The sequence below is a fragment of the Xenopus tropicalis genome, chromosome 1 (genome assembly GCF_000004195.4).
Source record: "Xenopus tropicalis strain Nigerian chromosome 1, UCB_Xtro_10.0, whole genome shotgun sequence".
NCBI classification, from domain to species: Eukaryota; Metazoa; Chordata; class Amphibia; order Anura; family Pipidae; genus Xenopus; species Xenopus tropicalis.
Window position 1 is genome coordinate 112,407,239 of NC_030677.2, and position 16,193 is coordinate 112,423,431.

At 37.1% G+C, this 16,193-nt stretch overlaps 1 protein-coding gene and 1 long non-coding RNA gene across 6 annotated transcripts in view; both read left to right on the top strand.

The window, feature by feature from the left end:
- eps15l1 (epidermal growth factor receptor pathway substrate 15-like 1) overlaps positions 1-7,600 on the top strand; it is a 90,144-nt gene extending 82,544 nt beyond the window's left edge. For 3 of the 5 annotated variants that reach the window (XM_012956850.3, XM_012956855.3, XM_012956861.3), the window contains one exon: positions 6,338-7,600. In XM_012956850.3, the coding sequence (XP_012812304.1) occupies positions 6,338-6,484 (147 nt within the window). In that variant the 3' untranslated portion in view covers positions 6,485-7,600. 5 annotated transcript variants of the gene reach the window in all.
- Positions 7,601-11,795: 4,195 nt separating this feature from the next.
- On the top strand, positions 11,796-14,585 carry LOC116406518. The gene is made up of 2 exons (XR_004219446.1): positions 11,796-11,974; positions 12,243-14,585. It is a non-coding gene; the product is annotated as an uncharacterized LOC116406518 (long non-coding RNA).
- Positions 14,586-16,193: the final 1,608 nt, after the last annotated feature.

Below are 16,193 nucleotides of genomic sequence, written 5' to 3' on the forward strand. Positions count from 1 at the left end.
TCACCAGTCTTCCTTTCGGGTGTGCTGGCATAGAGCCAATTTTGCATTTGTTTTTAATTCTAGCCAAAATGCCAATTATTTGATGGTGATCTCTAGTTTAAAGGAACATGAGCTCAATGAATAGAGCTTGTACTGAATATCATTTTTTCCTGTTGTTCTAATTAAAAAATATCTTTGATTTTTGTTTTTTCTAGTACTAAATGAGAAAATGAAACCATTTTCACTTTAGCACTTCCTGATCCCACAGAGCACATGAAGAGCTGATAAGAATAATAACTTGTCCACTAAGAAGCCCTTTTATAACGAGCTGCTCAAAGGCTGCTGCAAAGAGAAGGGAAGGGTTTGTTTTTTGAAGTAGATAGGGAGCTCTGTGGGGGTTAGGATGGTCGGTGAAAAAAAACAACTATTAAATCAGTAAAATAGGGATTTTTTTTTAAAACATAATCCTATTTGTTGCGCTGATTTATAGCAACAGTGTTTTTAGGTGAACACTGTCTTTTTTTTTTCCAGTGTTGTGTCCAGTAGTACAGCACAGTGCCTCTGTTTTATCTGTTATTACTTTCCACCACTCAAAAGTAAAAGGGGCATGATGTGTCAGCTTGGGTACCGTGCGTTCTATAGAAGTTTTACAAAAACTTGATTTTCCTAATATTGGCCTTTGTCAGCTAATGTGTTGGCCATCACAGGTTTACAATTAAAAATTCAAATGAGACTGTTTAAAAGCTAAAATGATTTAACATGGAACTCAGTGGGTCATCCAGTGAGATTATTAGGGTGTGCATAATGTTCTGTGTAGCCACCCGAAGGAAACCAATTAGCCTTCTAGAACCCCAATAGAACTGTGTGCTGCAAAGTGAAGGAGAATAGCCAAAAGGCTTTTCTAAATATGGCACAAAGAGCACTTTATTTAAGACCTCTGAAATTTGGAAACAAGCAGCTAGGATTACGATGGGGTGCTGTTATAGTAGGCAATGTAATGTTTCGTTCATAGACTCAGAAGAATGCAGCCTTAGGCTATAAAAGAAAATATCAGTATTGTTTTTATTTATAAGCCATTGTTATGCGTGTGTGCTTTATATGTTAATATTATTAAAAATTGAGACTTAGCTATTTAAGCAAACTTATTGAATATGCATTTTAATGTAAGTTTGCTTCAATAAAGCTGTCACAATGAAAAAAGTAAATGTGAATGTTCTTTTTAAATTGCTTTGTGTCCACCCCCCCTTTTTATACATCTATAGTAAATATCTATCAGATTCCTTATCCCATCCCCACAACAAGTCCAGTATACCATCTTTCTTGCAGTCTTCTTTTGTTCCCTTGTATTTTGCTGTTCCCTCTCTATTCCAATATCTCTGTCACTATTTGTATAATGTACTGCTGTGGGCAAGCTCAAGAGCCTGGCTGTGCTTGGTATAAGGTCAAGTATACACAGACCAATTGGCCCACTTCTGACTATGGCAGAATTTCTGGAGAAAGTTAACGTGACAAAATGTGGGTAACCTCAATGGGCCATTTTACATTTTAGTACATTGGAAGGGCACCAAGCAGCATGGGTCTGTGTGCCTTATTCTCAGCTATAATGTGAATGAATTCACAATAGCTTGTGCTGCTAACTACCCTCTGTAAAAGTCGTAGTAATCATTGGGAAGCACTTTTTCCAAGAACAATGATTACGACACTCGGTAAACTGAGATCACACCATTATATAGCTGGTATTTGAACCATTTTTTAGCATTACCTTATTACAGTTGTAATCTTGTTTTTTTTACATTACATCAGTAGAGTCCATCCTGATGCCTTTGCATATTCTATCAGGGCTTAAAACTCGCAAGCAGGAAGCTTAAAATGTGCACTGTCCCATGATACAGTATTTTACATATAATTTTCATAGTTAGTGAATGTTCATTGCTGTTTTAACCCCTTTCATATCTGTACGGATGACCCATAACCTTTGGGAAATATACTTCTTTTTACTGTTTCCAGTTTCACTGTTAACATGCACTGTCTGCTTTGCTATGATGTATTCTGCTTATGTGTACAGCAACAATAACAATGTCTGTTTTTCCAATAAATGAAGTACCATGTCCAGAATTCCCCTACCTTTGTTTATTCCTCTCTCATTCTGTTCTTTATGTCTCTACTATGAAATCACACACTTAACAGTAGGGGTGAGGGATTTGTGAAACAGTTCCCCAACATAAATGGTACATACTACTAATGCACTAGGCTTATGGGGTTAATGTGTATTTAAATTATTTACTAAATGTAATTTTGAAATTTAAATAAAAGATGGAGCATTGGGACAGATTAAAATTCACATTTTCCAACAAAATCTAATTGTGGAAGTTATTGGTTCCAAATGCATATTTAGACACATACTATATATGTGTATATATAATATGTGTTATATGTTTATATAGATATCAAAGGTGTGAATGAATAAACAAACCAGCTACCAGAGTGCTAGGAAAAGCAAACCATATACAAGTATTGGACCATGTTATCCTGAATGCTTGGGACTTGGGGTTTTCCGGGTAAGGGGTCTTTTCATAATTTGGATCTTAATACTAAGGGGCTGATTTATCAAAGTCTGAATTTCGGACTTAGAAAAGTACGCTTAAGAAAAAATCGTATCAAATACGGAAATTTCGGATCAGATCGTGGTCTTACGAAAATATTGTGGTACGATCCGAAAGTTCTGAATTTTTCGTATCCGATTGATCGTAAAAGGTGCAAAAAACTTTCTGACTTTGAACCTTATGTGCATGTTTTTGGAAGCCTCCTATAGGACTCAATGGCACTGTGCAGCTCCAACCTGGCCCAAGGCAAGTCACAACACCAAAGCTTGAATGAATCTGAAACTTCCGTACTCCTTGCAACAAATACGATTTTGTCGCACAAATTGTCGCAAAGTATGAAAAAGTCGTGCAAATGAATCAAAAATCGTAGAAAATAGGCACAGTTCTAAATGTCTGAAAAAATAAGATTTTTTTTCCATACGGACTAATTCGTACTTTGATAAATGTGCCCTTAAGTCTACTAAAAAATAATTTCAACATTAAATAAACCCATTAGGACTGTTTTGCCTCCAATAAGAATTAATTATCCTAGTTGGGATCAAATACTAGGTACTAGGTTCAATGTTTACATCCTTAGGTCCCTTCCAGTGCCAGTGCTGGAATATTGTTACTCATTTTAATAAACAAACAATAATTTCAGAAAATCAGTTATTCTAACTGAGCCTGCATTTTGTTGCTCTGTACACATTTAGCCTGCACCCAGGCATACTGTGTATTTGTTTGGTGAGTGCTCCTCTATGTTCCATATATATATATATATATATATATATATATATATATATATACAGATATAGATATTGACTGCAAGCTGCATTGGTTGCAAAGACAGATATTTGCGATTTATTACAGGAAATAGAAGGATGTTAGGTATAGATGAGTATTGTAATGTTATAAAAGCCAGTAAAATTGGCATAAACAGGATACATAGAGAGTATTGAACAAAACATTAATAATCATGAGAAAATGCAGTAGGCTCATGCAAAATTAAAATCTAAAGGAAAAAAACATTTTTTTTTAATGAGCAGTTTTGGAATCATCCCATTTTTGTGTTTGAAGGGGTATTTCAGCTTCATTGTGATGCAGACAGTGACATTCTGAGTCTCATTCTGAGATTTTCAATTGGTCTTCCTTTTTATGGCTAATGCTTCAGTGCAGGTACATGGAACAAATTTCAGCGCAAGTATTCAAAGTCCGTTCTGTGTGTCTGCACCCAACCTACGCAATGACTCTGGGTGCAGGCACAAGGAGCCATGCGTTGCATTAGCCTACTTTTTTAAAATAATTTAGCTTTTTGTTTAGCAGCTTTGCAATTTAGAGTTTCAGCAGCTATTTGGTTGCTAGGGTCCAATTTACTCTAACCCCTTTGAATGACAGACTGAAATATAAATAGGAGATGTCCTAAATAAAAAGATATGAACAGTTCTGTACCTTCTGCCCCTCTGTAAAATACGCCCATATACAGTAATGATATATATAGACTACCTTGGGGTATCATTTTTTTGTTAATTAAACCAAAGGGCAGCAAAAGCCCAAATAAACAATAAGATGGTTAAGAATATTGCATATAGTATATTACATATTGTAAAACAGGCAGTAATGCAGCAGGGTTTGTTCTTGCTGTTAACTTTTCTACTTGGTAAAACATGTTTGAATATTATAAATCATTATACAAAAGATGGTGTTAAACAATGGAAGGTTAGAGGAAAGAAACCTGTTTAATTCTCTTTGTGCCTTGGATACTGCCTCTTATTCACAATAGTGTATCTCCAATAGAGTCTCATTTTCAACTGGCTTTTTGATCAGTGCTGATCAGAGAGCCACTGGTGTTAGAAAGGTGAAACTGTTCCACCCGAGGGGCCTCACCATAGCGTTTGTACCTGCAGATATTAACTTACCCCAATCTTCTCTATGGGGGTTGTACAGGAAGAAAATGACTTGCAAACAGCTTTCTCAACAGGGGTGGAGGGGTTTGAGAAAAAAAGTTAACAATCATATATAGGTATGTATGAGCTTTTTCTTAAATGATAACAAATATCTCTTTTATCCCAAATTACCTGTTATCAACTTGATACCATTACAGTACAAGCCTCCAGATTCAGTGAAACACAATTGTTTTCTGTATGGTCTTGTGCAATTGATATTGCCAGTAAACCCCACCTCTAAAATGGAGGTATTGAGATATAGAATGCAGGCTAACAGCACACTGCACTTTTACAATAACCTGTCAAACTTTTGAGTCAACTCAATGGAGAATACTCTAATTTTACCAGTGTATGTTAACAAAGATGTCCATTAATATGCTTAATGCATAGTTACTGTGTAAGTAATATTTACAATTACAGCTATGAATTTGGTTAAAGCAAAACGAAAGGAATTCAGTGCATTGGAGTTATTCACATAGGCAAAGGACGTGACACAAATCAGCAAATAACAAATGGCTTGTTATACCTTCAGTGCACACTGACACCTGCTTCCACATTTTCATCCAGTGAACATAGTCTGCTTTTGCATTACGGACTGTGACTAAGGTTTGTTTTAAAAACTACCCTGTAATGTAAGATACACGCGATATGTTACAAACAATCCACAAAACTACTGTGTTACTCTTTCTTTTTAATTCAGCTTGATTCCCTTAGCCTGCTGACTCTTCATTCTTTCTCTAAGATCCAAACTTCTTGCTTAGAGTGCATTATTTATATGGCTATTCACCATGTTTGTTCATGAAGGCAAATGTCTGAGAGACGAGAGAAGAAAAGCCAGAAATCCAACAGGAGAAATATGAAGAATGTGTGCGTCACCCAGGAAACTGGAGAATATTTGAAGTTAGCCAGTAAATCTTTTGACAAGTGCAAGGCACTAAACTAAATATATATATATAATTATATAACTAAATATATATATATATATATATATATATATATATATATATATATATATATATATATATACACACATGCTATTTTTTAGGTGGCAAGATTTTTTTTCTGGCCATAATATAGATATTTTTTGTTACTATTTACATGTGTAATTGATTCAGTAAGGCTAGATCAATGTGTCTGCTACAAACATTTTTCCTATCCATGTATTGCTTGTTTGTCTTTGGGCTGAATTACTAACATAGCTGCTAAGTATTTTCTTATTATTCCAACAAATGTATGGGGTGCCACAGGGAGCTACATTAGTGCAATATAGCACCTATATTAGTAAAGCAGCCCTATTGAATTTGGCTAACCAGATAAAATAGAATTTTACCCTTCTTGCAAAAATAGAGTAATGTATGAGGCTATAGCCTGTGTTGTGCATATGATATTCCATGGATATGTTTGCATTTATACATATGAGAGCTACCATATTGCTGTTAGGGAACAATAGGGTGCAGTATGAAAGCTCCCGCTGATGAAAAACATTGTAGGCATACAGTTTGTTCCTTCATAATTTCTACATAGTTTTTTTTATTTCCCATAACCAGACAAGCATGAATAGGCCATGTAGGCCATTGTGTAAGCCATTGTTTCAGCACACTTTTTAACACCTAGTATTTAAAATGAGGAGGGAGTTTCAAATGTTGCTTTGGAAACTTAATAACATAACATAAATTCTAGAAAATAAAGTGAAAGTATAAAATAGACTCTGTGATTTTTCAGGTAAGGAAAAAGCATTTTATTTGGCAGGTGAGCAACAATGTCAGTTGTGCATTTGCTGATGGACCACAAAGGTGAAGTTACTGATTCCTCCTCCATTTTTCTGTCCCACAGTTTGGGAACGAGGAGCAACAGCTTGCTTGGGCAAAACGCGAGAGCCAGCGGGCTGAGAAGGAAAGACTAGACCGTTTAAAACGTCAGGAGCAGGAAGACCTGGAGCTAGCGATTGCCCTCAGCAAAGCAGAGATGCCGAGTTCCTGATAGTCGCACTCTCCTGGTCTTCCCCATCCTGTGCCCGCAGGATTATATGCCAACGCTATTGCAACCGACACCAACTCTGCATTCAGGACAGAGGTGGACAGGAAGCCGAATGACTTCATCCTAAACTAGCGGTCTTTATTTCTGAACTACTAGCCAGTCACGGGGAAGCTGTGGCCATGACATCACCATAAAATGACCCCAATGGAACTGCTTGATGGGAATATTCACCTGCACATATATTCTAAGCAAAGGAACTGCTATCCAGTCATCTCTTGTTTTATTTTATTTTTCTATATCAGGGAAATATTTTTTTTTAATCATCCTTGCTATCCCCTTTACATTTCATCTGATGCCCTGTTTGAATTTTACACCAAGTAAGCATTTGCTTTTATTTGTATGATAAGCTGTTATGGCCTGCATGGAATGACTGGGCTGTTTGGAGTGAATGTAAGATGTTCAGTTGATCCAAAACCCTATGCCTACATTAAAAACAATTTTTACAGGTACCATCCCGCAGAAATTGGCTTATGCAAATGAAATTTCATTAATCTTTGGATTTTTTTAAAATTTGCATTTCTTTTAAGAGATTCTTATTATTCTGATTTTAACTTACTGCAAAAGGCAACAGTGGGGAAAGAAAATCACTATCACTTTCCTCTGTTTTGGTTTCAGAAGACATGAAACCTTCACTGCAAAATACGAGCGTTATTGGAATGTTTGCATTCATTCTTGAGTGGTGCAGAGTGGAGATCATGCTACATTTGAGTGGATAAAATGTTTCAATTAATACTTATTCTTAACAATTGTTAAGCATAGGATTGTTAACCAAACATGAAGTTTAGCAGGTTTTAAAGCCAAAATCATACCAAATGGCATATTTTTGTGATTATTTCAAATGAGACCCATAACTTTAAATCTTATTCTGCCAGGCAGAATAAGCTGTCAGTGTAGTTGGTTTAAGTAGAGGGCATGAAGGATGTCAGCACTGAAGTCATGTAATACAAATGAAGGTTTGAAACCCAAACTTACTGGTAGTAAATATGTCCTGTTTAGGGTCGCCACCTTTTAAAATATTTTTTACCGGCTGGCTGGGCAGTGACGAAAGGGAGTGGAACATGACATAACAGCGCCATGGTAGTAGGGTGAATGACTTAAAAATGGTCTGGGCTAAGGCACGACAGATAGCTAGAGGTTGGATCCACGGGAGATCGGGGAAGGGACAATGTAGGATTTGGCTGGGTTAGGGGCTTAGGTGGGCCAGATGATGCATTTAATGATATTACAGATTTACCGGCAATTACATTGTCTGTAGATTTGTGATACCAGCCCTTGGCCTTTGGTCTTGGCGCGGGTGTTTTATCACTAGGCCAGTAAAATATCGGCCGTGTGACAACCCTAGTCCTGTTCCAAATCACTCAGAACATTACAAGAAGTACCAGTTTTTAAATGGGAAGTCCTCATAAATATTGCATTTTGAAAGCAAATGTAATTCTAAGTGACTTTCCAATATGCATTCATTTGTTTGTTTCAAAAAAGCTTTTTTTTATTTTTGTAAATGTAGTTCAACTCTCTTCCAGACAAGGCTTCAGTTCTCACAGTGCCTTGCATGTTCCTATGATTCACCTTCCTCATAGGTCTGACATAAAACATGCATGGCATTGTGAGAATATAAAACCTTGAATGGAGGAGAGCTTATCACTGCCCCATTGTTTCATTGACAGCAAGCAATAGACAAAAAACTGCAATACAATTTGCAAACAACAAAAATTATTGAAAATTTTTTGTATATTGGAAAGTTGCTTTAAATATTTTCCGTCCTTAGGCAAAAATATCTTTTGTTAGACATCCCCTTTAATGTAATAAAATGTTGAAGGCTTGAAGTATAAAGAGGCTTCCGTGTAACTGATTCAGATAGCATGTGTCAAGCCCAACTGTGTTTCAGTTTGTCACATTCCACAGAAGAAATTGCTTTTATGAAGTTAACATAAGGAAGGGTGTTCATATATTTTTTTTCACCAGGCCTAACCTACTTAAAGAGATACTGACACCAGAAATTAAACCTTTGTTTATATCTATCATAACATTATCTTTTCACCCTATTTATAATGTTATCATAAAAGTATATGTCCAATGCTTTTACATTACCTATCTGATCGCCCATGTTCCTCTATGAGGGGGCTGCCATGTTTGTGCAGCAGAAGTTCTTAGCATTAGAAGCTATAACTGACAGGCTAAGAAGGGACAGTCAGGCTGGCAAAACAGTCAGGTTTAGGAACCCCAAGGAACAATTACTTACAAAAGTAGAGCTATCGGTAAAAAACCATCAACATGACCTATAGGTAACTTTTAATGTACTTTCATATTTTGAAGAGTAGTTTTTTAGTGTCAGTATCACTTTAACACTGATGTCTGATGTCAAACGCATTAGAATATTACCACTAGATGCTTTTTGGATTGCAATGTTTATCGTAGAAACAAACAAGTTTCTTGCTCCACGTATAATGTAAGAAAACAGCTCACTTAGGCCTCACCAGAACTTCAAGTGTTGGTGGTCTGATGTTTCCTGAAACATTCTAAGCCCCTTTAAATGTAGTAATGATGCTTGATCACCAGATAGTATTTCCAGGGGCTCCTAGCAACTGCAACATTTTACATGTTTTGAGCAGAAAAATCTGAGCAGCATTTTGTTGGTTACCACAACAGGAAGAATAAACGAACTTGGACCATAAAGACTTGGACTATGGAAAGAAGCTACGAATTACTGCATGCTTTCAGGGGTAGTTCACCTTAAATATACATTTGTTAACAAAAGATTGTGATTCTAAGGTAATTTGCACTTTGTCTCCATTTACCTTTTTTGATAATTATACAGGTATGGGATCTGTTATCCGGAAACCAGTTATCTAAAGGCTCCGAATTATGGGAAGGCCCATAGAGTTCATTTTAATCAAATAAGTAAAATTTGGAAAAATTATTTCCCTTTTCTCTGTAATAATAAAACAGTACCTTCTACTTGATCCCAACTAAGGTATAATTGATCCTTATTGGAGGCAAAACAATCCTGTTGCGTTTGTTGTTTAAATTATTTTTTTTTTGTAGACTTAAAGTATGGAGATCCAAACTACAGAAATATCCCTTACAGAAAACCCCAGGTCCCCAGCATTCTGCATAACAGGTCCCATACCTGTACCACATTTTGTTTAGAGGCTTTCCAGTTAAGAATTTCAGAAGCTTATGTGGTTGTTGGGGTCCAGTTTTACCTGGCAACCGTCAATGGTTTGAACAACATACTGAAAGATGTTTAGCAAATGGCTTGAATAGTAAGATATCTATTAAAAGCAAACAGTAAAGGCGACCATACACTTTGCGATACGCTTTCTTGGCGAACAGATCTTCTCTCGATATGCCCACCTAAGGTGGGCGATATTGGACTAATTCAATTGTTTGGCCCTAGGGCCAAACAATTAATTTCAATTGGCGGGCATAGGTGCCGTTGGACCCAGGAAAGCATGAATGAGCCAATGCGGTCCCCCAATCCAAAGGAAAAATCAAACCTGCCGATAGAGATCTCCCATACATGGGCAGATAAGCTGCTGAATCGGTCTGAAGGATCCGAATTGGCAGATGAAATCTGCCCATGTATGACCACCTTTACAATAGAATTGCTGCTTCACTGAGGTAAAATGTATTTGGCTTAGTGACCCCTAACAACCAGATAGCTGTAAGGAGGCAAAACTGATAAGCAAAAATTGATAAAGCAAGATGGGATGGCATACGCGGCAGCGCGATTTCAGTGAGATCGCGCAAGTTTCCTCTTGAGGCAACTTGCGCAATCTTGCTGAAATCGCGCCGCCGCGCGTGCCACCCCACCGGCGACTTTCACTTTCGCCGGTGGGATGGCAGGTGATGGCAACTCGGGGAGATTAGTCACCTGAGACACGAGAGATTTGTCACGGGCGACTAATCTCCCCGTGTGCCACAGCCCTTAAGTTAAAGGTGAATCATTTAATAGATAAATATAAACCTGTATTTAACAAATTAATTCAAACAATGACTATAACTTGTATCAATATTTTACTTACTGATATATCAATACTCTTCTCTCTTCCAACTGATTCAGCAAGTAAGTTTGTTCTGCTAATGTACACGTGGGAGAGCCCCCAGTAAAACATGGCCTATGTGGGGACATAACCTCCCAATAAACACATGTAGAATAATATAATGAATTAATCGATTCTAACCTCCTAAAACTAGTATATGATAGTACATAACTAATAAACCAGTCTCTTCACAAACAAGTACCGACCATACTTTGCGGGAAAAAATGTTGCACTTTGCAGAAATGCTGGTGAGGGCTTCTTGGGTTATCTGTGAGTAAATTGTGGTCTGGCAGTGTAATACTTCTTAGAAGTCACACGGCTTGTGTCAGATATGTGGTTTATTTTTTTTTTGCCTTTACTACTCTTTCTAAAACAAATTGCCCTGTTTTAAAAAAAAATTCTTCACAGATCATTCCTTCTTGGCAAAGCTGCATCTGTAGAAGAGTTGCCACGATAATTGCTCTACAGACATGATCTTGAAAATTAACACCTTTATAAATAACAGTATCCTTAGGTATCATAATTAGATTATGATATGGTGTCTTTCAACTCTGGTAAATAACCAGAGAAGGCTTCAGCTGTCAAGACAAAACTATGCCCTCATACTTTACTGTCTTTTTAATGGGCCATTCCATTTTTATGTTGAATTATACTTGGTGCACTGAATGTGCTTGCAAAGGTATACTATAGGCAATATTTTCAACAGATGAAATAAAAATTCATAATTATGAAGAAAAAAAAAAGTGACTCTTTAAAAGGGAACTCTACCCAAAAGCAACTTTAGCTTTTTGTAAAGTAAACTTAATTTCAAGCAACTTTACAATATACATCAGTTAAAAAATATGCAGCCCTTTCATGATTTTAATGTAATAATATGGCTTGGAACAGTAACTTAATTCTAGCTCCCTTTTCTTCTGCTGATCTGGCTGACTATTTTGAGACTTAAAAAACTAACTAGTCAACTGTCCTCAGCCTGCATCTTCCCAATCCCACAGTCTCCTGCACTTGTGATGCCAATAAGGAAAGGAACATCACAGTGCAATGCATTATGGGTTATGTAGTTCCTGCATGCTGTCTGTAAGCTGTGGAGAAGTTGTTACAATTTGTGACGTCAATGGTTTAGTCCCTCCTCTCCTTTCCTGCCAGGATTTCAAATGATTCAGAAAGAGAACTCTTTTGCAGCTGGGTTTCAGCAGATAAAAATGGTATTTATTCATACTTTTTGAAGGAACAGATTACAATTATAAAGGGGTTTTTGTGTTGTCTGGGGCTTTTTAACAAATTTAAGTCCTTCCTTTAAGGAAGGACTTTTATGTAGCAATAATTTATACTCTTCCCATCATTTGAGGTTACAATCATAAATCCAGATCTCTTGCCCTATGCCAAATTTGTGAGCCAATCTCTGCTTAGTGATAATGCAACCATTAATATTTGTATTAATCAGTATTAGATTTGCTGCTATGGTTCCACAAAACAGCAACATGCTTTTATGCTCTGGGGAAATGCATTTCTAATAGCCTTCAGGGCACACGCCGCTATAAATTTGGGGGGGGCGGGTACTGATATAAATTCCCTCAGTTACGTCAAAATGCTAAATTTGTCTGTGCAGGCAAGAGCAGTTTTTCAGAAATGGTACCTTCAACTAAAAGCTTCAGAAGATGTATTAAACCCCCACTAAACAAAGCTTAAAATCCTGGTAGTTGGTAAAACAGCCCTCTTCCATACACTAGGAAATTGTGATGTCAGTGATGAACTTTTTAGAATAATGTTCCGCCTTCAGTGCTGCTGTTGAAAGCATTAATAGGGTTCTGCATTAAGTTGTCTGTTTTAGTAGTCTGGACATCATATGAAAGCTGACAATACCACCTATTTCTTCTCCCAGTCCCATTTATGACTCAGATTTTAAATACAGGTATGATCCCTTAACCCAGAAACCTGTTTCCTAGAAAGCTTTAAATTATGGAAATGCCATCTGCCATAGACTCGATTTGAATCAAATAATTCTAATTTTAAAACATATTTCCTTTTTCTCTGTAATAATAAAACAGTAATTGATACCGAATAAGACACAATGAATCCTTGTTGGAGGCCTAACAATTCTATTTGGTTTACTTAATGTATACATTTTTTTTTTTAGTAGACTTAATGTATAAAGATGCAAATTACAGAAAGTCCTCTTATCTGGGAAACTCAAGGTCCTGAGCATTCCAGATAACAGGTCCCATACCTGTAATGTTTAACTGCAAACGAGTATTTCTAGCATCATACAACCAGAAAGCAGTTTGTACTCTGAGATCTTCTGTTTAAGCTGGTTTTAAGCAGGCTCTTTAAGCAGCATCTGTTCATAGCAGGGTATTCAGGGCTCAAACTAGGGGTAGGCAAAAGAGGAGTGAGCCTAGGATGCAACCATTGGGGGGGGCACTAGATTTAAACCATTTCTGTCTGCCTAGCACTAGGTTGGTCGGACCATGGGTGATGGCAACACAGGTAGACAGATTTTTGGCACAGGCACAGGGGTCTCCTCACTTCTCCCCAGCCATTGCTCTCTGTTGTCATCTCGAGGAGAGACATGGGAGGTGGGGGGGCAATAGAAGGTTTTCCTTGGACACACTTGATACTTGGCCCAGCACTGAGTGGATTTCCCATTCAAGTGAACTAAAAGTGGCCAGCATTGTATAGGTATAGTTCTCCCTGAGAAGACCACAGCAATCAAAGTTTCCTAGGTCCCATTTGTTAAAGAGCTATTTGCTTTAAAACAGTTCATATCTACAACAGAGGTAAGAGGTGCAGCATAATTTGCTACAGTTATACTAGTTAATAATTTTCCAACTCACTAAATATTGTACAGAACATCACATACCTCTAGATTCTAAAGGAAAAAACCCCTCTCCACCCCCTACTACTGCATGTGCAACATACCTTAATATCTATTCCTTTCTTCTAATGTCATGTACAGAATCAACAAAGAGACTCTATCAAATGAAAGGCACTTGTTTAGTATAATCTACCACTGTTAAAGGCCTTCATAGCAAGGTGCCTCCCAGACAATTTACCATTTCACTGTGTACTGCCAGTTGTATGAAAGCAAATCAACCATCACTAACACATTAAAGCAAATGAAAAAAAATGTGAATTGTAAAAAGTCTTTTAGGGCAAAAAGAGATTTTGGACCCTTTGGCGCCAATGATTTTTAGTTGCTGGAGGTGGTAAGATCGCTGTTATTGATACCCAATGACTGCTATGGAAATCACCTTAAAGTCCTTGGTAACTTGGTCTGCCATGTTTCAAGCTTATGCAGGCTTATGTAACTATGACAATGAAACCTCTCAAAAGCACCCCATGCGCCATTGCTCTTAAAGAAATATATCATTTTCTCAGTGTGCTGTCAAATATGTAAGGTACAGATGTGAATGATGAAAATCGTATTGTGAGCCAGTTTCTTTGTATATGCAATGTCTGGCCTTCCGACTGAAGGACTGTGAATTTCATATACCAGCTGTTGCTGTTTCAGCAGTGTTTATTTCCCTTTATTTTTTTTGTGTGTGCATTTGTTCAACTAATACTTTACCTGTTCTTTGCAGCATCTGTTCAGCTGTTAATGTTTGTTCGTTGATGTGTATTAGCTGGAAATAGCCTTGCCTTCCAATGCATTTTGTATGACTTGGGCAGCACAGAAATGGCTATCTTGCATCTCTGCACTTTTGAAGTCTGCTGGATATACCACTCAGGGGAGGGTTGGGTCTTTGAGGTTTCTTAGTTTGGTTGGGGGGGGGGGGGGGGGTCAGTTCTTGTTCCCACTTTAGCAGTATACTATGCCAAGAATACATCAAACACCTCTCATCAACAGGTACCCTACAATATGGAAACAAAAGAAGAAAAAAGTGGATAGAGCTAAGGAAGGGAAAATATATTAAATATTAATCTGTTACGTGTCTGTTGTTTAATATAAGAGAAATGTTATTGTTTTAATATAATAAATGAAAGGTTACTTTTGGAATTTCTCATTGTCTTACTGTGTATGATCCTTTATCTTCTGATTTCAGGCAGTGGTTAAAGAGCTGTATTTAGCATACTAAACTGAGTACTTGGATGGAAAAGACAGACCAGCCTCATTCAGGTGATAAACATAATAATGTATCAGTTTACTGATATCCATGGTCAGAGTCAGTGAAAGGGATTAAAAGCTAACACACTGCCATGGGTTTCCAGTACTATTCATGTAATAGGGATATTCATTAAAACACCCTTTAAGTATTGTAAAATTTTAAATGCAAACTGCAGTTTAAGCAGCATTAAATTTAAGGAGAACTAAAGCTAGTAAGAAGTAGTAAATAAGAAGTAGGGCAGAAATTTAGTACATTATGTTTTAGGGGTCTGTACCAGCCCAAGGCATCCACAGCCCCTTTAACAGCGTAGATCTGTGCCAGTGAAGATGCCCCAGTAGCTCCCCATCTTCTTTTCTGCTGATTCACTGCACATGCTCTGTGCTGCTGTCACTTACTGAGCTTAGGGACCAACTCACAATATACTGTATATACATAATATAAATGTCACAATATAAGGCTGATTAGTAATTAATATAGATAAAGACTACATGGCAGCTCTAAAACCAGTGCAAATAAGCATTAAAGTGTGTCGCTGACACTTCTAAAAGAATCCAAAATGGGGAGCTCCTGTGACAACTTAAAAGTCCTAAATTACTATTACTATAGAGATACTGAACCTCTAGGCTGGTGCAATAAGTTCAGTATATAAAATATTGCATTTATAGCCATATTTATGTTTAGGGTTTAGTTCTCCTTTAATTCATCAAGGGCTAACTGCTGCTCATACAGGTATTGGTATGTTCATTCTGATGACTTAATAAATCTCTGTACAAAATGGAGCTGCCTTAATATAAATTGCACCTGGTGCAAAGTAGTGCAATGGTCTCCTGATAAAAAGAAGAGTATTAAGCGTGTGTTAAGCAGTGCCTTTATCATATCCACCACCTGCTTGAAAGTTGTCCACAATATCCTTCCTTTAAGAACATACTAAGGGAATGATATTTCAAAATATAATTTTCCTGTAATAATTGCTTATATGCAAGGACAGTCTCCAGTCTGGTTCCTTCACTCCTACTCAATGCACAGGTCTGGCTGCGCTGTTGTGCCCTTGCTGAACCTTTCTGCAGTTGCAACTTTGGTCTATAATACAGTACCACTTTATACAGCTCAGTATGTCTTTGCAGTTAAGTAATAGTATATATATATATATATATATATATATATATATATATATATATATATATATATATATAAAATATCTTCCATTTCACTTTTCTTTCTTATAATTTTTTATCCTGCTATTTCTTTTTCTTCTGTTCTATCAACCTTGCTTCTTTCTTTTTGTCCTCTTTTGTCCATATTGCTCAAACTTCTTAAGCACGGGGCCAGTTCATGGCCCCTCAGACTGTTGGGGGGCCAGACCACCACCACCAACCCCCACCCCTGTCAAACTATGGCCCACTCCTGCATTCTGCAGTCCAGATGAGCTTTTCTTTTTTTTGTTCATTATTTGTATGATTTTCTTTTTAAGGGGCCTTCTGGGTCAAACACTACATGCCTTTA